Genomic DNA, 24,671 nt, shown 5'->3' on the forward strand with positions numbered 1-24,671 from the left:
TTTAGGATGTACTGGCTGGATCTCCTTGCAGTCCAAGGGGCTCTCAAGAGTCTCCTCCAACACCACAGGTCAAAAACATCAATTTTTCGGCACTCAGCTTTCTTCACAGTCCAACTCTTACATCCATACATGATTACTGGAAAAACCATAGCCTTGACTAGGCGAACCTTTGCTGGCAAAGTAATGTCTCTGCTTTTTAATATGCTATCTAGGTTGGTCATAACTTTCCTTCCAAGGAGTAAGCGTCTTTTAATTTCATGGCTGCAATCACCATCTGCAGTGATTTTGGAGCCCAAAAAAATAAGTCTGGCTCTGTTTCCACTATCTCCCCATCTATTTCCCGTGAAGTGATGGGACCAGATGCCATGATCTTAGTTTTCTGAATGTTGAGCTTTAAGCCAACTTTTTCACTCTCCTCTTTCACTTTCATCAAGAGACTTTTTAGTTCCTCTTCACTTTCTGCCATAAGGGTGGTGTCAAATGCATATCTGAGGTTATTGATATTTCTCCTGGTGATCTTAATTCCAGCTTGTGCTTCTTCCAACCCAGCGTTTCTCTTGATGTACTCTGCATATAAGTTAAATAAGCAGGGTGACAATATACAACCTTGACATACTCCTTTCCCTATTTGGAGCCAGTCTGTTGCTCCATGTCCAATTCTAACTGTTGCTTCCTGAATTGCATATAGGTTTCTCAAGAGGCAGATCAGGTGGTCTGGTATTCGCATCTCTTTCAGAATTTTCCACAGATTACTGTGATCCACACAGTCGAAGGCTTTGGCATAGTCAATAAAGCAGATGTTTTTCTGGAACTCTCTTGCTTTTCCGATGATCCAGTGGATATTGGCAATTTGATCTCTGGTTCCTCTGCCTTTTCTAAAACCAGCTTGAACGTCTGGAAGTTCATGGTTCAGGTATTGCTGAAGCCTGGCTTGGAGAATTTTGAGCATTACTTTACTAGCATGTGAGTTGAGTGCAATCGTGCAGTAGTTTGAGAATTCTTTGGGATTGCTTTCGTAGGGATTGGATGATTATTGACCTTTTCCCGTCCTGTGGCCACTGCTGAGTTTCCTAAATTTGTTGGCATATTGAGTGCAGCACTTTCACAGCATCATCTTTCAGGATTTGAAATAGCTCAACTGGAATTCCATCACATCCACTAGCTTTGTTCTTAGTGATGCTTTCTAAGGCCCACTTGACTTCACATTCCAGGATGTCTGGCTCTAGGTGAGTGATCACACCATTGTGATTATCTGGGTCATGAAGATCTTTTTAGTACAGTTCTTCTGTGTATTCTTGCCACCTCTTCTTTATATCTTCTGCTTCTGTTAGGTCCCTACCATTTCTGTCCTTTATTGAGCCCATTTTTGCATGAAATGTTCCCTTGGTATCTCTAATTCTCTTGAAGAGATCTCTAGTCTTTCACATTCTGTTGTTTTCCTCTATTTCTTTGCATTGACTGCTGTGGAAGGCTTTCTTATCTCTCCTTGCTATTCTTTGGAACTCTGCATTCAAATGGAAATATCTTTCCTTTTCTCCTTTGCTTTTCACTTCTATTCTTTTCACAGCTATTTGTAAGGCCTCTTCAGACAACCATTTTGCCTTTTTGCATTTCTTTTCCATGGGGACGGTCTTGATCCCTGTCTCCTGTACAATGTCATGAACCTCCATCCATAGTTCATCAGGCACACTGTCTATCAGATCTAGTCCCTGAAATCTATTTCTCACTTTCACTGTATAGTCATAGGGAATTTGAATTAGGTCATACCTGAATGGTCTAGTGGCTTTCTCCACTGTCTTCAATTTAAGTCTGAATTTGGCAATAAAGAGTTCACGATCTGAGCCACAGTCAGCTCCCAGTCTTGTTTTTGCTGACTGTATAGAGCTTCTCCATCTTTAGCTGCAAAGAATATAATCAATCTGATTTCGGTGTTGACCATCTGGTGATGTCCATGTGTAGAGTCTTCTCTTGTGTTGTTGGAAGAGAGTGTTTGTTATGACCAGTGCACTCTCTTGGCAAAACTTTATTAACCTTTGCCCTGCTTCATTCCGTACTCCAAGGCCAAATTTGCCTGTTACTCCAGGTGTTTCTTGACTTCCTACTTTTGCATTCCAGTCCCCTATAATGAAAGGGACATCTTTAGGGGGGGGGGGTGTTAGTTCTAAAAGGTTTTGTAGGTCTTCATAGAACCATTCAACTTTGGCTTCTTCAGCATTACTGTTTGGGGCATAGGCTTGGATTACCATAATATTGAATGGTTTTCCTTGGAAATGAACAGAGATCATTCTGTCGTTTTTGAGATTGCATCCAAGTACTGCATTTCAGACTCTTGTTGACCATGATGTCTCCTCCATTTCTTTTAAGGAATCCCTGCCCATAGTAGTAGATATAATGGTCATCTGAGTTAAATTCACCCATTCCAGTCCATTTTAGTTTGCTGATTCCTAGAATGTCGACATTCACTCTTGCCATCTCCTGTTTGACCACTTCCAATTTGCCTTGATTCATGGACCTAACATTCCAGATTCCTATGCAATATTGCTCTTTACAGCATCGGACCTTGCTTCTATCACCAGTCACATCCACAACTGGGTATTGTTTTTGCTTTGGCTCCATCCCTTCATTCTTTTTGGAGTTATTTCTCCACTGATCTCCAGTAGCATATTGGGCACCTACCGAACTGGGAAGTTTCTCTTTCAATATCCTATCATTTTGCCTTTTCATACTGTTCATGGGGTTCTCAAGGCAAGAATACTGAAGTGGTTTGCCATTCCCTTCTCCAGTGGACCACATTCTGTCAGACCTCTCCACCATGACCCGACCATCTTGGGTGGCCCCACATGGCATAGCTTAGTTTCATTGAGTTAGACAAGACTGTGGTCCTGTGATCAAGTTGGCTGGTTTTCTATGATTATGGTTTTAGTGTGTCTGCCCTCTGATGCCCTCTCGCAACACCTACCTTCTTACTTGGGTTTCTCTTACCTTGGACGAGGGGTATCTCTTCATGGCTGCTTAAATTGTGGGATAGTGAAAGAGAGAATTAACCTGGGGAGCCCTAAACTTAGGCACAACCCGTCCATTCCCAGAACAAAGGACAGAACGAGTACCAGAGAAGAGCTAGCCAGCTGTGAACTGGCCCACCTCCCGCCGGAGGCAGGAGGCAGGGGGGAGGGGAAAGGGGCAAAGTTGGCCCCAGAGACGGCATCCCCTACCAAACTGCAAACAGGCCTCCAGTCTCTAATCAAAGACTTCCTGAGATTGTGGATGGTTGACATCCACCGGGAGGGTCGCAGCCAGGAACCAGTTCCCCAGAAGAGACACAAGGTGCACCCAATCGGCACGCCCAGAAACTGAGGCTGGGACCATGGAGGGAATTAAGTGCACTGCACCTGGGGAGAGTGTGCTCGTCAAGCTCCTGATTGCCTGAGCTGCTCTGACGGGGAAGGCACAAATGCAGGCCCAACCGAGTCTGGGCATTTGTGGAATACCCGAAAACCTGAACCTGAGTGGCTTAGGCCTGGTAAGTGCACACAACTCAGGGCCCACTGCCTGTAAAGCAACCTGGAGCCTGAGCAGTGTAGACGGGGAAAGCACACACACCATGAGCGAGGGCAAACCCAGTGTGCTGGAACACTGCAAGTATTCCCCACACACACCAGTGACATTTGTCTGCAGTGTCCCTCCCTCCCCACAGCACAACTGAAGACGTGAACCTAAACAAGAGACCACCTCCACCACCTTGTGTCAGGGTGGAAATTAGACACTGTAGAGACCTGCAAACAGAAGCCAAATAAACAAAGGGAACCGCTTTAGAAGTGACAGATGCAACAGATTAAAATCCCTGTAGTTAACACCAACTACACCAGAAGGGGCCTATAGATATTGAGAAGTGTAAGCTGGCGCAAGGAGCTATCTGAAACTGAACCAAACCCACACTGCCCACAACAGCTCCAGAGAAATTCCTAGATATATTTTTACTATTATTATTTTTTAATTAAAATATATTTTTTCTCTTTCTTTTTTTTTTAAAGTCCTCTATTACTCCTTAATTTTCATTTTTATAACCCACTATAACCTGGAAAAAAAAAAAAAGGACGCTATTTTGAAAGCAAACTTCATATATATTTTTTAATTTTTTTTTAATATTGTATTTTTAAGACTCTAACTTCTACTCTAGATTTTTAATCTTTGTTTTGCAAAATTTGATATCAATTTTGGACATTTAGGAATCCAATATTCAGTACCCATTTTTACTCAGGAGTGTGATGATTACTCTCTCCCACTTTTGACACTCCTTTTTCTCCCCCAGATCACCTCTATTTCCTCCCTCCCCCTTCTCTCCTCAATCCAATTCTGTGAATCTCTGTGGGTGTTCTGGACTGTGGAGAAGGCTTAGGGGACAGAGTACTGCCTAGATCTGTCTCTCTCCTCTTGAGTCCCCCTTTTTCTCCTCCTGCTCACCTCTATCTCCTTCCTTCCTCTCCTCTTCTTCATGTAACTCTGTGAACCACTCTGGGTGTATCTCACTGTGGAGGATCTTTTCACCATTAACCTAGAAATCTTTTGATCAGTGCTGTATGGTTGGAAAGTCTTGACACTACTGGAAGAATAAAACTGAAATCCAGAGGCAGGAGACTTAAGTCCAAAACCTGAGAACACCAGAGAACTCCTGCCTATAGAGAACATTAAGTAAAAAGAGGTCATCCAAAAACCTCCATACTTACACTGAAACCAACCACCACCCAAGACCCAATAAGTTCCAGAGCAAGAAATACCAAGCAAATTCTTCAGCAACACAGGAACATCACCCTGAGTGTCAACATACAGGCTGCCCAAAGTCACACCAAACACATAGATCCATCTCAGAACTCACTACTGGACACTCCATTGCACTCCAGAGAGAAGAAATCCACCCACCAGAACACGAACACAAGCTTCCCTAACCAGGAAACCTTGACAAGTCAATCGCCCAACGCCACTCTCTGGGAGAAACCTCCACAATAAAAAGGAACCACAGACCATCAGAATAGAGAAAGGGCACCCCAAACACAGTAATCTAAACAAGATGAAAAGGCAGAGAAATACCAAACAGGTAAAGGAACATGAATAATTCCCACCAAGCCAAACAAAAGAGGAGGAGATAGGGAATCTACCTAAAAAAGAATGTAGAATAATGATAATAAAAATGATCCAAAATCTTAAACACAAAATGGAGTTACAGATAAATAGCCTGGAGTCAAGGATTGAGAAGATGCGGGAAATGTTTAAAAATGACCTTAAAGAAATAAAAAAGAGTCAATGAGAAAGCATTTCCCCTAAAATTAGGAACAAGACAAGGGTGCCCACTTTCACCACTACTATTCAACATAGTTTTGGAAGTTTTGGCCACAGCAATCAGAGCAGAAAAAGAAGTAAAAGGAATCCAGATAGGAAAAGAAGAAGTGAAACTCTTGCTGTTTGCAGATGACATGATCCTCTACATAGAAAACCCCAAAGACTCTTCCAGAAAATTACTAGAGCTAATCAAAGAATATAGTAAAGTTGCAGGATATAAAATCAACACACAGAAATCCCTTGCATTCCTATATACTAACAATGAAAAAACAGAAAGAGAAATTAAGGAAACAAAACCATTCACCATTGCAACAAAAAGAATAAAATATTTAGGAGTATATCTACCCAAACAAACAAAAGACCTATACATAGAAAAATATAAAACACTGATGAAAGAAATCAAAGAGGACACAAACAGATGGAGAAACATACCGTGTTCATGGATTGGAAGAATCAATATTGTCAAAATGGCTATTCTACCCAAAGCAATCTATAGATTCAATGCAATCCCTATCAAGCTACCAACGGTATTTTTCACAGAACTAGAACAAATAATTTCACAATTTGTATGGAAATACAAAAAACCTCGAATAGCCAAAGTAATCTTGAGAAAGAAGAATGGAACTGGAGGAATCAACCTGCCTGACTTCAGGCTCTACTACAAAGCCACAGTCATCAAGACAGTATGGTACTTGCACAAAGACAGAAATATAGATCAATGGAACAGAATAGAAAGCCCAGAGATGAATCCACGAACCTATGGACACCTTATCTTCAACAAAGGAGGCAAAGATATACAATGGAAAAAAGACAATCTCTTTAACAAGTGGTGCTTGGAAACTGGTCAACCACTTGTAAAAGAATGAAACGAGAACACTTTCTAACACCATACACAAAAATAAACTCAAAATGGATTAAAGATCTAATTGTAAGGCCAGGAACTATAAAACTCCTAGAGGAGAACATAGGCAAAACACTCTCTGACATAAATCACAGCAAGACCCTCTATGACCCACCTCCCAGAATATTGGAAATAAAAGCAAAAATAAACAAATAGGACCTAATGAAACTTAAAAGCTTTTGCACAACAAAGGAAACTATAAGCAAGGTGAAAAGACAGCCCTCAGATTGGGAGAAAATAATAGCAAACGAAGCAACAGACAAAGGATTAATCTCAAAAATATACAAGCAACTCCTGAAGCTCAATCCAGAAAAATAAATGACCCAATCAAAAAAATGGGCCAAAGAACTAAACAGACATTTCTCCAAAGAAGACATACAGATGGCTAACAAACACATGAAAAGATGCCCAACATCACTCATTATCAGAGAAATGCAAATCAAAACCACAATGAGGTACCATTACACGCCAGTCAGGATGGCTGCTATCCAAAAGTCTATGAGCAATAATTGCTGGAGAGGGTGTGGAGAAAAGGGAACCCTCTTGCACTGTTGGTGGGAATGCAAACTAGTACAGCCACTATGGAAAGCAGTGTGGAGATTTCTTAAAAAACGAAATAGAACTGCCATATGACTCAGCAATCCCACTTCTGGGCATACACACTGAGGAAACCAGATCTGAAAGAGACACGTGCACCCCAATGTTCATCACAGCACTGTTTATAATAGCCAGGACATGGAAGCAACCTAGATGCCCATCAGCAGATGAATGGATAAGGAAGCTGTGGTACATATACACCATGGAATATTACTCAGCCGTTAAAAAGAATTCATTTGAATCAGTTCTAATGAGATGGATGAAACTGGAGCCCATTATACAGAGTGAAGTAAGCCAGAAAGATAAAGAACATTACAGCATACTAACACATATATATGGAATTTAGAAAGATGGTAATGATAACCCTATATGCAAAACAGAAAAAGAAACACAGAAGTACAGAACAGACTTTTGAACTCTGTGGCAGAAGGTGAGGTTGGGATGTTTTGAAAGAACAGCATGTATATTATCTAGGGTGAGACAGATCACCAGCCCAGGCGGGATGCATGAGACAAGTGCTCGGGCCTGGTGCACTGGGAAGACCCAGAGGAATCGGGTGGAAAGGGAGGTGGGAGGGGGGATCGGCATGGGGAATACATGTAACTCCATGGCTGATTCATGTCAATGTATGACAAAACCCACTGAAATGTTGTGAAGTAATTAGCCCCCAACTAATAAAATAAAATAAAATAAAATAAACTCTTTTGTTCATAAGCACTTTATGAACACAACATCAGTCTTTTCTTTCATACTAATCACATTCAAATTATGTCTTCTTTAAGCCCATATCAATGTATTTAAAACCAAATCAGGATTGGGCGCTTTTGGATGAAATAGATTTCATACACTAAACACTGATTTTTGCATGTGTGTGTCACTCTCCAAAGGTAACCTTTTCTTTAGAGACAATTTTTCTTTAGTCTTCAATCTACGAACTACAGTATGATTGTAGTTTTGATAGAAACGTTTGTGTGTGTGTGTGTCACTATGCTACAAAGATAGGATAATATTATTTCATTATGCACGGAAGTATCACTGATGGAGGACATAGTTTGACAGATCTCAATGATGGATCATTTGGAATAGTCCAGTTTGAGAGTCCCAAAACCCACAGTTGGAACTTTGAAACTTTGAGCTATTTGCTTTGTGCTGTTCCCTCATGATTAGTGTTAATCATGTTTCTTCTAGTCTATATGGATGGTAGTTGCTTTTGAAATAGTCTCTAGAGACTCTTTTAATATTGGATTTGTTTAGGAAACTTTGGGCTAACATAGAATTTTGCTTAACCCTACGGATTAATTAATTACCCTCTAAGGATTCCAACATTCTGCAAATACATAATGTCTTCAGCAGTTATGAGCTCCTGACTACAGAACTGGGAGTCCAAGTCTAGAAATTAAAAGGCCCATAAAACTTGCAAATAGGTTGGGGGGGTTGATTTTCAGAGATAATCAAACTGTTGGAAAATAGCATCTGTGAGAAAAGAACAAAGATAAACTAGATTCCCATAAGGCTGAGAGACTCAGATATGCTGCTGCTGCTGCTGCTAAGTCGCTTCAGTCATGTCCGACTCTGTGCGACTCCACAGATGGCAGCCCACCAGGCTTCCCCATCCCTGGGATTCTCCAGGCAGGAACACTGGAGTGGGTTGCCATTTCCTTCTCCAATGCATGAAAGTGAAAAGTGAAAGTGAAGTCGCTCAGTCGTGTCCGACTCTTAGCGACCCCATGGACTACAGCCTACCAGGCTCCTCCATCCATGGGATTTTCCAGGCAAGAGTACTGGAGTGGGGTGCCATCGCCTTCTCTGCTCAAATATGAAGGACTGCTATTTTGAGCAGTTCACTAAACAGTTCAATACAGTGCAGAAAGAAAGCATTGGAACACTAACAATTTTTTGTTATTCTTTTCAATTTTCTGTGTTGGAATATTTTCAATGTATATGTATTATAATGAATATACAAAGTAGATATGCACAGTAGTACAAGTATGAAATCTATAAATACATATACATACATTGGGGCCCATGCTGAAAAGTTCTCTTTCATTAATATTACAGATAAGAATGTGTGAGTAAAGCAATTGCTTTAAAGGACTATGAGCACTTCTTCAACAGAAGAGTGTTTCAGTGTGTATAGGGAGCAGAACTGATTTACGTAGGACCACAAGGAATTCAGTTAGATACATTCATTTTCTTTTTAACAATAACTATTGATGAAACAACATTCATATTCAACAAATATTTTCTGAGCATGTCCTGTGTAACAAGCATTGCCCTAGGCTCTGCGGATATGCTGGTGAATCTACACAGTCACAGTTCTTGACTTTATAATGCAATATAGTTTAGTGGAGGAAGTACGTGTTAGTCGCTCAGTTGTGCCCAACTCTTTGCGACCCCATGGACTGCAGCCATCAGGCTCCTCTGTCCATGAGATTTTCCAGGCAAGGATACTAGAGTGGGCTGCCATTTCCTTCTCCAGGGGATCTTCCCAACCCAGGGATCAAACCTGGGTCTCCTGCACTGCAGGCAGATTCTTTACCGACTGAGCTACAAGGGAATCCCAGTGGAGGAAGGCAGGTATCAAACAAATAATTATACACTTAAATATCTCCTCATAAAGACAACCTACTGAATGAGAGACAACATTTGCAAATGATATGACTGATAAGGGGTTAATATCCAAAATATATAAACAGCTCATACAACTCAACATAAAAAATTCAAGTAACCCCATCCAAAAATGACCAGAAGATCTGAATAAACATTTTTACAAAGAGGACACTCAGGTGACCAACAAGCACATGAAAAGGTGCTCAATATCATTAATTATCAAAGAAATACAAATTAGAACCACAATGAGATATCACCTCACACCTGTCAGAATGGCTACCATTAAAAAGAACACAAATGACAAATATTGGCAAAGGTGTGGAGAAAAGGGAACCCTCGTCCATTGTTGGTGGGAATGTAAATTGGTGCAGCCACTGTGAAAAACAGTATGGAGGTTTCTCAAAAAACTAAAAATATAACTATCATATGACCTAGCAATTCCACTCCTGGGCATATACTTGAAAAAAATGAAAACACTAATTTGAAAAGATGCATGCATCCTTGGAGAAGGGTATGACAACCAAGTCTAGTATTCTTGCCTGGAAAATCCCATGGACCAAGGAAACTGGTGGGCTACAGTCCATAGGTTTGCAAAGAGTAGGACATAACTGAAGCAACTGAGCACCCACACATGGATGGACTTGGAGGGTATTATGCTAAGTGAAATGTCAGACATAGACAGACAAACACCATATGACATCACTTATATGTGGAATATAAAAAATAAAACAAACCAGTGAGTATAATAAAAGAAACAGACACACAGATAAAGAGAACATACTATTGGTTACCAGTGGGGAGAGGGAAGGGGGAAGCGGCAAGATAGGGGTAAGGGACTAAGAGATGCAACTATTATGTATAAAATAAGCTACAGGAATATATTGTACAACATGGGGAATTTAACCAATATTTTATAATAACTATAAATGGAGTATAAAATTGTGAATCATTCTGTTGTACACCTGAAACTTACACAATATTGTATATCAACTATATGCCAATTAAAATTTTAAAATTAAAAAAAAAATCTCATCATAAACTGCAAAGTATTACAAAGAAAAGTACAGCAGGCTATACAGGAGACTACAAGAGAATAAATTGGAGCACTTTCTCTACTCTGGGGTTGAGAAAGGCTACCCTGAGGAAGTGATATTTAAGCTGGGACCTATGGGCTTGACTGAGTAGTTAACTTGGGAAGAGGTAGAGAGAGTGTGGCCTTCTTAGAGGGAGGGTACCTGAAGGCCCTCAGGGAGCACATGGAGAATGAGGCGTAGTGCCACATTACGGACAGATTATCAGGCAACGGGGAAGCTTCAGAGATGAATCTGCTTGACAAAGATGGAATGCAGGCTAAATGACCCCAGAAGCTCCATCCTCCTTTGATTTCAGGTGAAAAAAATAATCACAAATTAGTTGGAGGTACCAGAGGGGCACGGGCATCCTCGGTGGCTCAGTCAATAAAGAATCCGACTGCAATGAGGGAGACCTGAGTTGGATCCCTGAGTCAGGAAGATCCCCTGGAGGAGGGCGTGGCAACTCACTCCAGTAAACTTGCCTGAAGCATCCTCATGGACAGAAGCGCCTGGTGGGCTATAGTCTATGGAGTCGCAAGGAGTCGGACACGACTGAGGGACAAGGCACAGTACATCACAACACCAGAGACAAAAAGAAGTGATTGGGTGGGTGTATAGGCCCAATTGGAACATTTCATTCTACCCCAGTAACGTTTGTGGGAACCTCAGGTAATGCTCTCAGGGTGGCCCTCCAGAATGGTAACCTGTAAAGGTAAAGGGCAGTGTGCTTTCTATGCCTGAGCTACAGATGAGAACCTTTCCTCTCGGATTGCCTTGAGAATTTCATGAGCATTAGCCAGCTACAGGGCCTAGTAATGTGTCGTGATCATGTATTTCCCTGAATTATTTTAAACAAGAATAATTAAGTGTATGTGCTATCATCTTGAGAAAAGCAGCGGGTTTGAAGGTAGGTAAATGAGGTAGGCGATGGTTTAGTCGCTAAGTTGTGCAGTAGGTCGAAGGTAATTGCCAGAAATGGAACTGTGGCTACGGAGGAGCTAAGTGGGAGAGCAATGTTTGTGGGTCCATTGTCGCTGTGCCTACTGATCTGCGAGAGGAGGGGAGGAGGACAAAGGAAACCAAGGTTGGCCACTGAGCCGGAAAGAAGTGTGAGCGAGCCACAGAGTGCTGGCTACCCGCGAAGGCGGGAGGCGGCTACCCCGGGTCCTCCGCGCCGGGAAAAGGGCGATAGGAGGCGGCGCGGGCCCGCCCCCTCCTCTGGCGGGCGCGAGCGCGAGACGCTGAGCGGCGGCAGCGGCGGGCGCGAGCGGCGGCTGTCAGGCTACCGAGGTCCAAGCTGCACTTGCCGCCCCGGTGAGGACGAGGAGGCGGCAGGAGCGGTGACGGTGTCGCCGCGGAACCAGATTGCCGGCACGGAGGGCTCGCTGGTCTGGCCCCCACGGCCCTCTCCCGCCTCGCTCCCATTGTGTTGGGTAAGATGCCGGCGAGGGGGCAGCGAGAGGGGCTGAGTGGCTGGAGGACCCGGGAGGCGGGGAGATGGGGCCCCCGGGGGCAGATGGAGGAAGGGAGGTCTGGGTGATACCCGGGGGCACTTGCACCTTGGGAAAGGGGCCTGGGCACCGCGGGCGTCGGAGTTGCAGGGGCGGGGGTAGATGATGGTGAAGGGGGGCGTTGCTGAGTAATCCAGAGCAGCTGCCGAAGCCAGGCAGAGGCGCAGGGCTCCGTGGGGAGCGGGTGTGGCTCAGTGCGCATGCGCCACAGCCGCGGGTTCTCAGAGCTAGGGGTGAAGTGAGATGACCTGGGTCCGAGGTAGCTGGAACTATGCGTGACATCTTCACTTTCTGGGTCTCCGATGCTAACAGGACCCCTATCACGGAGATGCCAGCATTCCCAGTCTCCTAAGGAAGCTTCTTTTCCCTGTACCCTGCTCACTTGTCACCCAAACCTTACCTATTCTCCAGGCTGTCTACTCAGGAAGAAGTGGCCTGGGGACAGTGCCAAATTGCTTTCTAGTTTGCCTTCGGGCTCGTAGCCCCAGAGCCGTCGTTGTGAGGAGAGGTTAGAGGTGAGATTCCACCTTGGACCCTTCTAGTTGCATGTAAGATATAAATATGGGCATAAATGTAAAAATAGCGTTTCAGTGGCAATGACAGCTGTGGCATTTGGACTCAGAGTATGGATGTAGCTGATAACTTGTTTAGCTCTGCAAAATGAATCCAGTGCGTCAGAGGGCTTCCCTGCTTCGGAACCATCCCCCATCCCCAACCCCAAGCATCAGGTTGTATTGGAAACAATCTACACCATTTCAAGTAGAGGGTCTCAAAGATCCAGTCAGTTCCTATTTGCATTAACTTTTATGTAGATTAAGGAAAGCCCCACTCAATTCGCCAGTGTAGTATTTCCAAATATTGTGCCAGGAATCCACAGTGAGTTGAATAGTCTCAACCGATGTGTCACCATAAGGTGGGCATTCCCCACAGCTCTAACTATGGCTCCTCCCCCTGGTGCAGATTGCTACCAGAGCCACTCTCACCCACTGCCTAGCCCTCCTCAGCTTCTCTTCCTGCTACCCTCAGCCCTGCTGTACACATCTCTCTCAAAACTTGCTCCCAAACAATCTGCATTATGGATCTGAGCATCATCCTACTCATGGCAGCCGAACTGATGTTTCCAATTTACTTTTCTGTTTTTCTCTCCATCATCACACTGAAATGTACTATTTTCAAAGGTTCAAGCTCTTTCTTACCATTGTACTGCCTCCTCACGCACCTCCATCTTCACCCCCAAGCATCCTCAACCAAATACAATAATTTTAATAAGCCTATGTGGGTGCAGGTACAATAGGTTCAGAAGGTAACAAAAGTGTGGGAGAACAAAGAAAGCTAGGGAATATCACTTATGTCAATTCCTAATTCACCTTACTGTCCAAGACCGAGACCCTATTTGGGGTGAAAAAAAGTGAATAAACTATCCTTAGAAAATATTTGTTAATCTGTTTTGGGGAGTGAAGTAGGAAAGGGGAATGGTATCTCTGGGATGTCTGAGTCATTTAAAGGCAGATCTTTCTCTGAATAGGGCCAAAATTAGAATAAACATTTTAGTCCAAATCCTAAACTAATAAGGGACCCTTAAGGGATGTTTAAGGGATTTGACTTTCCTACTAAATGCACTCAGGGTTATCCAAGAATTTCCTTGCCTACTTAATGCTACCCTCTTTTAAGATTTGATATAAATGTGGCATATCCTGAAGAAAAAAAACACTTGACTTACTTTTATACTGTGCTAGTTCTTTTAAAGTATGTTCTAAAGAGTATCATACTCAAATGATGATGATGATGATGCTAGCACCCACTGGAAGCATAAAGTGGGGATAATTATTCTGCTCTTGTTTTTGTTGAAAATTGAGAAATTTGTATATTTGAAATGTGAGGGGAAAGGGAGGAAAACTGGAGCATTTCCACTGACTTTCAACAGGTGGAATTCCTGTTAAGTCCCGTCTATCTAGAAAGTGATCCAGGTAAGCCCATGACTTCTGCTCTTTAGTCACCTTATAACTAATAATATTTGGATGTCTTACAGAACTGTGTATCTATTGTGTCTTTGCATCAATTCATAGGCATTAGTTCTGGGTATTTACCTAAATAATAAACAAATACTTATCAATTATCCCTCTGGTGCCACATAAAGGGACTTCAAAGACATATACAAACAACGGCCCTAGGATCCAGAAATTTAGAATTTGGTTGTGCAGGAAAAAATGATTTTTTTAACAATATAAGGCAGTATAATATTATTTCAACTGTCAACTAGGAGATCTGAAGCTTATATGTCAAATTATAAACTCCTTGAGGGTAAGACCTTGCCTCAAACATGTTTGATTTCCAACAGGGTCTACACCCAGTGGGTGCTCAAGTGATGGAAGCTTTGCAAAGTATATGTATTAGGTAAGGAGAAACTAGAGGCAGGGAAGCAAGAGCTAAGAAGTTAAGAAGCTTTCACAATAGATTAGATACAAAGAGATGTGGATCAAAATGAGGATAGTAGTAAAAGACTGAAAAAGGATATCACAAAGAAAAATGAGCAGGATCTAGTGACTGACGGCAAGGAGACAAGCCTAAACTGTATCCATTTTTACCTGCAACAAACAAAGGGGAGTTGGAGATAACAGAGGAAAATGGAGGATCACCTTAGTAAGAACAGAGCACACAACAGGCACTCAAATGTTTTCTCAAGCATCAGTTGTAGTATCGGGCCAGAAGACCCATAAGGTCCCTCCAGTGCTAAGATTCTGTGGTATATGCAGATAATCCAAACTTTTGGGGAACAGGACATTCTCAGATATGGAAGAAAGAGAAAAGGAAGAAGTGTTATCCTCCCACTGGTAGGCCCTTTCTGAGAAGAGTTAATATGGAGTCACAAGGCCCCCACCAGTGAATGAATGAAAGGAGGTGAAGAGCAAGAGGAACAAAAACCTCAAGCCAAAAATTTCAATAAATGCTTACAAATCTTTGCAAATTTCTTAAGTTATTCATTTCCTCCCCAATCCTGTGAGTTAAGTAGGGTAGGTATTATGAGCTCTATTTTTATATAGGAAGAAACACAGCAAGATTAAGTGACCTGCCCAAGTTCATAAAATAAATGAGTAGGAAAGTAGTGATGAAGACTCTTGTGTCCTGATTGCTGCCAGCCCAGTGCACTTGACACTGAACCACATTGCTCTTCCCTGCTGTAGAGCCTATGCACCCAGAAGTTATGTGTGCACACAACCAAATAAGGGATGCACAAGCAACTGTAGCACTATATCAGATAGTTATTAATACTTCTCATTATTCCTGGAGCTGAGTATTTGGTTTCCATATTCACTCGGTCCTTGACCCGTCATTTGAGTTTATCTGCAGCAGCTGGGAAAGTAGAGTTAGTGAGTTGTTTAATGATGTGAACACCTGTTTGCTAGGAACTTAAGGACGCTCACTTGGCATGGGCCCTTTGTACTGTCAGTATTGTGCCTAAGTACTTCCTTCAAGTGAGAGTTCCAGAGTTCTGCTCTGTAAAGTTTTCCTACAGACCAATATAAAAATTAACATGAGATGGCTAAGGAATGGAGATTTCTTAAAAACTTCGTAATTCCTCAGTTAGAACACTCAACAAACTAGGAACTGTTTTTTTCTTTTTAGATCAGTACTCTTGATGTTGCTGAAATGTTTGCTATAATTAATTATAATTTTAAATGAAGTTGTATTTGAATTTAATAAAGCCAGCTAAATGCTAAAGCCTGTGTTTAAGACAGATGAACAAAATTGAGTAAATTAGCCAAGACTACATATGGTAAACATGGAGTCCCCGAACATATTTTTTTCCTCTCTGATCTTGTGGAATCAATTGCAGAGACACCCTCCAGGCAGATTGATGAATACATTAATAACTTTCTTGGAGATCATTGGTAGGTAGAAAGGGAAGGAGTTTCATGTCTGACTTAGAATTTCAACATATCTTAAACTCCTCTGTGCTTTCCCTTTCCTTAATATCATCTACTTTCTTTAATTTACTTTTAATTTGAATAGAGAGCTCAATAGAGAGACAATGCAAAACATTTTTTGTTGTTGTTCAGTCGCTCAATCATGTCCAACTCCTTGTGACCCCATGGACTGCAGCATGCCTGGCTTCCCTGTCCTTTACCATCTCCCAGGGCTTGCTCAAACTCAGGTCCATTGAGCTGGTGATGCCATCCAACTATCTTGTCCTCTGTTGTCCCCTTCTCCTCCTGCCTTCAATTTTTCCCAGCATCAAGGTCTTTTCTAATGAGTCGGCTCTTCGATTCAGGTGGCCAAAGCATTGGAGCTTCAGCATCAGTCCTTCCAATGAATGTTCAGGATTGATACCCTTTAGGATTGAATGGTTTGACCTCCTTGCAGTCCATATAAAGTACATTCAAGTTAGGACGGAGTTAATGTTCATCCAATAAAATTATTTTGTCCATGATAAACATTTTTAGCCATTTGAACTCTTAAGTATATTTGTGAAAAGCACCCTCTGTAGGTAAATTGAGATTAGTCTTTTTCCTGACTTGAGTGTATTTCTATATAGATAGCCTTAACTTTATTTTTATGTTGGAGAAGACTCTTGAGAGTCCCTTGGACTGCAAGGAGATCCAACCAGTCCATCCTAAAGGAGATCAGTCCTGGGTGTTCATTGGAAGGACGGATGCTGAAGCTGAGACTCCTTTTGGCCACCTCATGTGAAGAGTTGACTCATTGGAAAAATCCCTGATGCTGGGAGGGACTGGGGGCAGGAGGAGAAGGGGACGACAGAGGATGAGAAGGCTGGATGGCATCACCGACTTGATGGGCATGGGTTTGGGTAGACTCCAGGAGTTGGTGATGGACAGGGAGGCCTGGTGTGCTGCTGCTATTCATGGGGTCACAAAGAGTCGGACACAACTGAGCGACTGAACTGAACTGAACTGAACTTTATTTTTAAATAAATTTTTAAAAATAATGTTTCCCAATCTGTTTTTTAGAATCATAAAAAGAGAGAATATAACAACAAGAAAAAGACTAAAATTGTGACAAAGACCCAACTGGGTAGGTTTACATTTTATTCTCAATTGGGTAGGTATCCGTTTTATATGTTTCTATTGGATCTCTTAAAATGAATATTTAGAAAAATACATAGTACACCTACACAGCAATGTAACTCTAAGGACTACTGAGGTTTTCAAGCTACATTTCAAATGTGTGTGCTCTTTTTCATGTGCTCATTTCTTAGTGTTGTTTTAAAATTTTTTGTATGCTAATTATTTTACTTGTCACTACAAATTCTATATGCAGTATATACATGCAGTATTATCATCACCTAAGTGTAAATATGAGGTATAACAAGTGCTCTTCTGATGAGTGATTAGTTTTCATCTATTTGGGTCATTTTTATAAACAACACCCAATAAACATCGTCATTGTTGAGTTTCCACAATGGACCTTAATTTGAAAGAACCTAACAGACTCTAGTACAAGGTAGTTGTTCAGTAAACATTTGATCTTTTTAAGATGTGTTCTAGATAGTCCATGTATAGACATGTGGAGGTAACAATAAAGATACTGTATAATCATTAGCTCTTTAGAGTTTACAGTATATTTTCATTGGTGTCATTATGGAATTAGAACCTAAATCCAGAATTTAATAGCTATCCAAGATTCTCTTCCTTAATGATAGCTGTTTATAATAATACCAGTCAACAATCATCAACTTGAGTGCCATTGTTCCATGAAGAAAAGATTATGGAAGATCCTTTACTTGTAAGGGTATCCATAACAATGCAAGTATTAATATAATGGGGCAAATGCCTGAAGAAAGCTAATCTTTTTCTCCTTCTCAAGTTCTGGGGTCCAATGTAATCCTAACCAAAACCTCTACTAACAAACTCAAGATTCCAGCCTACACAGCTTTCTCTCCTCTATTGTTCTTGGGTTCATCAGGAACAGACTTCAGACCCCTCTAATCAATTTCATACTCTTTGCCTCTTGTTTGGAATTGTCCAAACCAGAAGCTAAGATGTTACACATTTATGTAGCATTCCTGTTATAGGCTTTCTTCCATAGAATAGGGTCAGAACTGAACCAGATTATACCACCATCTGCTAGTCCATTTATCCATGGCATTCAGCCATTTTTCCTGGCACAGGCAAGAGACTTCAGAAAAATAAGACCTATTTTCTCCCTTATGCAAAAAAGAATTTTATTCCTTCTTTTATATCATTTAATGAACATGAAATAGAGAGAAGGTAAATAAGAAGGCCTCATAATTCAGAAGAAGTTGATTTACTATGAAGTTAATTTCAGTTTCAGGTTTAACTGTTTTCCCTCCTACTTTTTCTTTTATTTTCAGGATCTCTTGGTTATAAACTCTTCTCCATCTGGTGCTGCAACAATGAGTGGGAAATCCCTGCTCTTAAAGGTCATTCTCTTGGGTGACGGTGGAGTTGGGAAAAGCTCACTCATGAACCGTTATGTAACCAATAAATTTGACTCCCAGGCTTTTCACACCATAGGGGTAGAGTTCTTAAATCGAGATTTGGAGGTAGATGGACGTTTTGTAACTCTCCAGATCTGGGACACTGCAGGGCAGGAACGTTTCAAGAGCCTTAGGACACCCTTCTACAGGGGAGCAGACTGCTGCCTCTTGACCTTCAGCGTGGATGACCGGCAAAGCTTTGAGAACCTGGGTAATTGGCAGAAAGAATTCATCTACTACGCAGATGTGAAAGACCCTGAGCACTTCCCCTTTGTAGTTCTGGGGAACAAAGTAGACAAAGAGGATAGGCAAGTGACTACTGAGGAGGCGCAGTCCTGGTGCATGGAGAATGGAGATTACCCTTATCTAGAAACAAGTGCCAAAGATGATACTAATGTGACAGTGGCCTTTGAAGAAGCTGTCAGGCAGGTGTTGGCTGTAGAGGAACAACTGGAGCATTGCATGTTAGGTCACACTATTGACTTGAACAGTGGTTCCAAAGCAGGATCTTCATGCTGTTAAAAGTAGGAAGCCTTTTAAAAATGTGCCCCAAATTGATCAGTCAGTAGTGTGAGAATCACTGTGCCCCTCTATTAGTGCACACATATACAAAAGGATGAGAGATAAGTTTCTGATGTGAACCAGAGTCTTTCAAGTTGAAGTTGTAGAGCAATTTAAAGAAAGAAAAAAAAAAAAAAAAAAGCTTTATCAAGCCAATTGTATTTTGTGTAATTTCTGCTATTTCCTTCTTGTGTGTATCAGGACATTTCAGAAAACTTTAGTCCTGAGAGATTTAAATATTTTTCAAGTCACAGTTTAATCTTAGAACCCAGCCGCATGAAGGAGTTAAAGAGCTACAGCTATCCCTTAAAGCATTTCATTAATCAACTAACAAATGTCACCATTGACTCTTACCAAGCACTTTCTGACATGTCTGCCAAAGGGGAGAAAAATAAGGCTCTGAGATGTACTACAATAAAGATAATAATGCAAACTAGGATGTCCTAAGCTTGAATTATAAAGAGGTTGTAAAGATTAGAAGTGCTAACTATAATGAATGATGTACACTGCCTTGTTTAAACACTTGTGTATGGTTTGCTCCCCTATGAGCTTTAAAAAAATGCCATCTCAGTAAGAGATACACTAATGACTCTGGAAATTTATTATACTCATTGTATTTGAAGTAACAGGGTCCTAGTGAATGGATTATGCTTCATTATGCCAATCACCCTTGCAAATAAATGGTTGGTCTGATTTTACTTCGTGAGTCTACTTTTGCTGCACAGGGGTGTTGCTTCTCTGACAACCTCTTATCTAGCAATGCTGCTTAGTATATGGCTTTTAATCCAGTGCACTCTGCTCATAATTGTGATGGTCCTTTGGTCTACCATACTATGCTCTCAGAGAAGCCTTCAGAATAGATTGAAGGATACTGGGCTTTTCTCATAAGGTTCCTTAACTCGAATATTTATTGTAGAAGAAGGAACTGATTTATTGTATGTTGCACTGTATGTTCAGCTGGCCAAACTAGAATGTTGAAAGTAACAAGAGAACATGCTTTAACCCAGCATTAGCATGAACTCATAATTAGAGTTGTCCAGCAGTGGAATGGTCTGCTTTAATAGTGAACCCTCTTCCAGTGAAAATATTCAAGAAAAATACCATAAAAAGAATTTCTATACTGGCTAGATGTTTGGTTTAAGGTCCTTTTCAGCTCTAAGTTCTAGCAATCTATGAGCTACAAGCTACGTTTAAGTGCCATGTTATAGTTAGATATATCTTAAGATAACAGCTATGACTATGGAAAGGGTCTTTAAAATTTCTAAAACTATTTTGGGATCAGCCTTTAACAGCAACTACATAGCTCTTTCTTTTGCTTTTGCACTGTGGCAGGAAAAATTCTTGAACTCCAAGTAGTCATTACATGTCAAATATAAACATCCTGAAGATACCACATTAAAATACAAAAACAGTTTATCAAAGTTTGATTACCATGACTGCCAGCTATATACTTTATTATGAATGTGCAGTCTAGTTCTTGTCAGTTGATTTATTTGTCCTGCATAGCTTTTAATCTGTACTTTTACAACATCAGTGATAAAATAGTGACCCAAGGTAATGAGGGACAGTTAAAAATGACCGTAAAAAAGACCTAGGTCAGGAAGGGGGCAGGAGCTTTCACAGGAATGTAGCCTAGAACTCTCCAATGTAGCCACATATGGAATCAGCCTTACAAGTGGGACCTTATGTACTTTAAGAGCTCTGGGACTTTTTGGCAACATTAAGTGGAAGATGATATTTTAATCCAGTCATACCCAGTATTTCCAATTTAAATATGGTCCTGACCCCATTGTCCAACTAACTTTGATGCCAGAAGTCGAAGCCAGAAATGGGACCCCACAGCTCTTAAGTATTGGTCCCTATCCTGCCTATGCCTATAGCCAGCCACACTGGTTTGCAAGTACTATGATCATTTTGCTACAATCACGTTAGAGTGAAAATCTGTATGTCAGAACTGTTAATTGCTAATTGTTTTTAAGTGCATGAGACCTGGGGCCTTCTCTTTCTACTTGCACTCAGCTTATAATAGTTTCTATTTGTAGATCTCAGGCCTTCATAAAGACCTCCATCCACTCACAAAAGTACTTGTCACTATGAGAATGGCACGTGATCATTTAAGCAAAAAAAAAAAAAAAAAAAAAAAAAAATTACTTGGGTATCCCATTCATAGGCCTCCTGTCCATCCAAAACAAGTTTTAATTTTATTGGCAGGTCAGTTGAAGCCTCTTTTCTCTTAACCATACCGGTTTTTTCCTACCAAATCACTACATAATATATTAACAAAAACACTTAATATTAAGTGACAAAAAGTGGCGGCATTTTGGTAAGTAACACTCAGTGGGGTGCTGACATAGAGTTTGGTTAAGATTAAAAGAAAAAACACCAAAGGCTGATATCTATGAGTATCAGGAACTGTGCATATAGAAAATTGTATACTCTAGAATGTGCAGTGCAATATTTTCAGTAGGTGTTTTTTTCATGAACACTGAATTTTTTGGGACAAGATGTTTCTAATTGGAACTATACTGTTTTTAAATGGTCCATTAAAACATCATACAGAATATCTATTAATTTATTTTCATGTATTAAGCTAACATTCAGGGGGCCTCAGTTTTCATATATCTTCAGTGGATTGATGAATTTCAGGTTAATTTGTGCCTGCCTCAGCCATCTCAGTTGTACCCTGAGGTATTCCACAGTCCTCTTGTTGCTGGTGCTGCTAAAAACTGGAAATTGTGTATCAGATATTTTGTTTCAACTGTAAAAAAAAAATCATCTGTGTTAAAGTGAATAAAAAGTGCATTTTGAATAACCAGTATACAATGTGTGTGCTTCTTTTTTCCCTTTCCCTTTTCAAACAACTGGTGAGTGTGATACAGCATATTCATATATCAAGTCACTAATTCAGACTGTCCTACATGTGGCCCCTGAATCATTTTTTCACGTGGTACTTCAAGCAGCCACTACCTATTGATCAGACAGACACTGTTCTACTGATTGGGAAGCAAACTTGAAAGATTAAGATGGGAAATTTCCTTTTATTTTATGCCAGTTTTTAATTCATGAAGAGTATTGGGACTAGAAATTGGATATTGACTCTCCACTTTATTCTTTCATCATTTAAAACAAAAGTAAGCCATCACAAAATAGAAACAGAGCTTACATGTTCCCTTTATTTTCTTGACTGGCCTACTGTCCAGATTTTAGGAAAATATGAAAATATAGACAAAACAAATCTGAAAGCAAAGGATAATTTTGTTAAATATTCTATTGCCTCCCACATATTGGACCTTAAAGAGACTTGGATTAGCATCAATCGAGTGATTTGAATATCCAGTACATCAGCACAAGTCTCTCCACAGCACATCATTTCTACATCATTCCATCTGTCACAGATTTAGTCCTCTTCCCTCCTGCCCTCTATTTTGCCTATTGGAACTTTCGGCAGTCAAAATCACAAACGGAAAAAAAAAAACAGATTTTTTGCCACATGTACTGTTTCCCTCACTAAGGAAAACTATGTAATAAATTATCAGACCAACCTCAACTACAAGCATCTGAAATCCTTTTGATTGGGCTATAATGATGTCACTTTTAAGCTAGAAGATCACAGATCTCAGCCCAGTTCAGTTGCTCAGTCATGTCCACCTCTTTGTGATCCCATGGAATGTAGCACGCCAGGCTTCCCTGTCCATCACCAACTCCCAGAATCTACTCAAACTCATGTCCATCGCGTTGGTGATGCCATCCAACCATCTCATCTTCTGTTGTCGCCTTCTCTTCCTGCCTTCAATCTTTCCAAGCATCAGGGTCTTTTCCAATGAGTCGGTTCTTCTCATCAGGTGGCCAAAGTATTGGAGTTTCAGCTTCAGCATCAATCCCTCCAATGAATATTCAGAGCTGATTTCCTTTAGGATTGTCTGTTTGGATCTTCTTGCAGTCCAAGGGACTCTCAAGAGTCTTCTCCAACACCACCATTCAGAAAGCATTGAATCTTGTCATAGATCTCCAAGCTCTTAAAAAGGATTTGCTCATCCAAAATTGGTACTTTAAAAACTAGTTTTCTGTCTTTGCAGGTTTTCTTTTTTAATTTTTTATTATTTTATTTATTTATTTATAAATTTATTCATTTAATTTTTAATTATTTACTTTTGATCGCACTGGCTCTTCATTGCTGCATGTGTGCGTGTGAGCGTTCTCCAGTTGTGGCAAGTGAGGGCTACTCTTCCTTATGATGAGTGAGTTTCTCATTACAGTGACTTCTTTTGTTGTGGAGCACAGCCTCTAGGCCCATGAGCTTCAGCAGTTATAACACACAGACTCAGTAGTTGCAGCTCATGGGCCCTAGAGGATGGGCTCAGAAGTTGCAGCACGTGGGCTTAGTTGCTCTGCAGCATGTGGAATCTCCTCTGACCAGGGATAGAACCCATGTTCCCTGCATTGGCAGGCAGATTCTTATCCACTGTGGAAATAGTTTGGCTATAAGTCTTCCAGGAAATGTGGAATAGATGATTTCCTCTCAATTCTATAACTGAATATTTAGAACACACTGGGAAAATTGAAGCACCAAAATGAGTAATTTCAGGCTGGAAGTGACATCTCTACTTTCTTTTTTTTTTTTTTTTCCATTTATTTTTATTAGTTGGAGGCTAATTATTTTACAGTATTGTAGTGGTTTTTGTCATACATTGACATGAATCAGCCATGGATTTATATGTATTCCCCATCCCGATCCCCCCTCCCACCTCCCTCTCCACCCGATTCCTCTGGGTCTTCCCAGTGCACCAGGCCCGAGCACTTGTCTCGTGCATCCAACCTGGGCTGGTGATCTGTTTCACCCTAGATAATATACATGTTTTGATGCAAGGATTCTTTAATATCCACAAATTAATCAATGTAATACACCACATTAACAAATTGAAAGATAAAAACCATATGATTATCTCAATAGATGCAGGAAAAACCTTTGACAAAATTCAGCATCTCTACTTTCATTTGAAATACCTGAAGTAGTTCTATTGTTGCTTAGTAGTAAGTTGTGTCTGACTCTTTGCAACCCCGTAGACTATAGCCCATAGGCTCCTCTGTCCATGGAATTCTCCAGGCAAGAATACTAGAGTGGATAGCCAATTCCTACTCCAGGGGATCTTCCTGACCCAGAGATTGAACCAGTGGCTCCAGTCCCATCTCCTGAATGGCAATGTGTATATATATATACTTTAAACTTAGTCATCCACATAATCATTTCACTTTTTTATCTCTTTGCTATGGAGATACAGAATTCATTACCACAGAGTGCTTTTCTTACATTTGATATTTAGGGCAGGTAAACTGTGATACAATTTTTTTATTAAATATTCACATATGTGCATTTTTTTTGCAAACTGATCTCTCTTTCCTCCCAGCTTTATTGAGGTATAATTGACAAATAAAAGTTGTATATACTTAAAGTGTTCAAATTGATGAGTCAATGTACATACACACTATGAAATAATCACCACAGTCAAGCTAATTAATATATCTATCACCTTTCAGAGTTACCTTTTTTTGGGCTGGCTTTTTAATTTCCTCAATTTAACATCACTAATAAAGCCCTCATTGTTTACTCCTTTCCCTTTAAGAAAAGG

The 24,671-nt window shown here is 40.7% G+C and overlaps 1 protein-coding gene across 2 annotated transcripts; it reads left to right on the top strand.

Moving 5' to 3' along the window:
• The first annotated feature begins 11,785 nt into the window (after nt 1-11,785).
• Nucleotides 11,786-21,825, top strand: RAB9B (RAB9B, member RAS oncogene family). Of its 2 annotated transcripts, none has more exons than XM_065915487.1 (3): nt 11,786-11,948; nt 16,994-17,084; nt 18,358-21,825. In XM_065915487.1, the coding sequence occupies exon 3, from the start codon at nt 18,400-18,402 to the stop codon at nt 19,003-19,005; it is 606 nt and encodes a 201-aa protein (XP_065771559.1). In that variant the 5' UTR covers nt 11,786-11,948; nt 16,994-17,084; nt 18,358-18,399; the 3' UTR covers nt 19,006-21,825. The 2 variants fall into 2 exon arrangements, with proteins under 2 accessions (XP_065771559.1, XP_065771558.1); XM_065915486.1 differs by having other exon boundaries at nt 16,994-17,057.
• The last annotated feature ends 2,846 nt before the right edge of the window (nt 21,826-24,671 follow it).

This window comes from Muntiacus reevesi, chromosome X (genome assembly GCF_963930625.1).
Source record: "Muntiacus reevesi chromosome X, mMunRee1.1, whole genome shotgun sequence".
Classification (NCBI taxonomy): domain Eukaryota; kingdom Metazoa; phylum Chordata; class Mammalia; order Artiodactyla; family Cervidae; genus Muntiacus; species Muntiacus reevesi.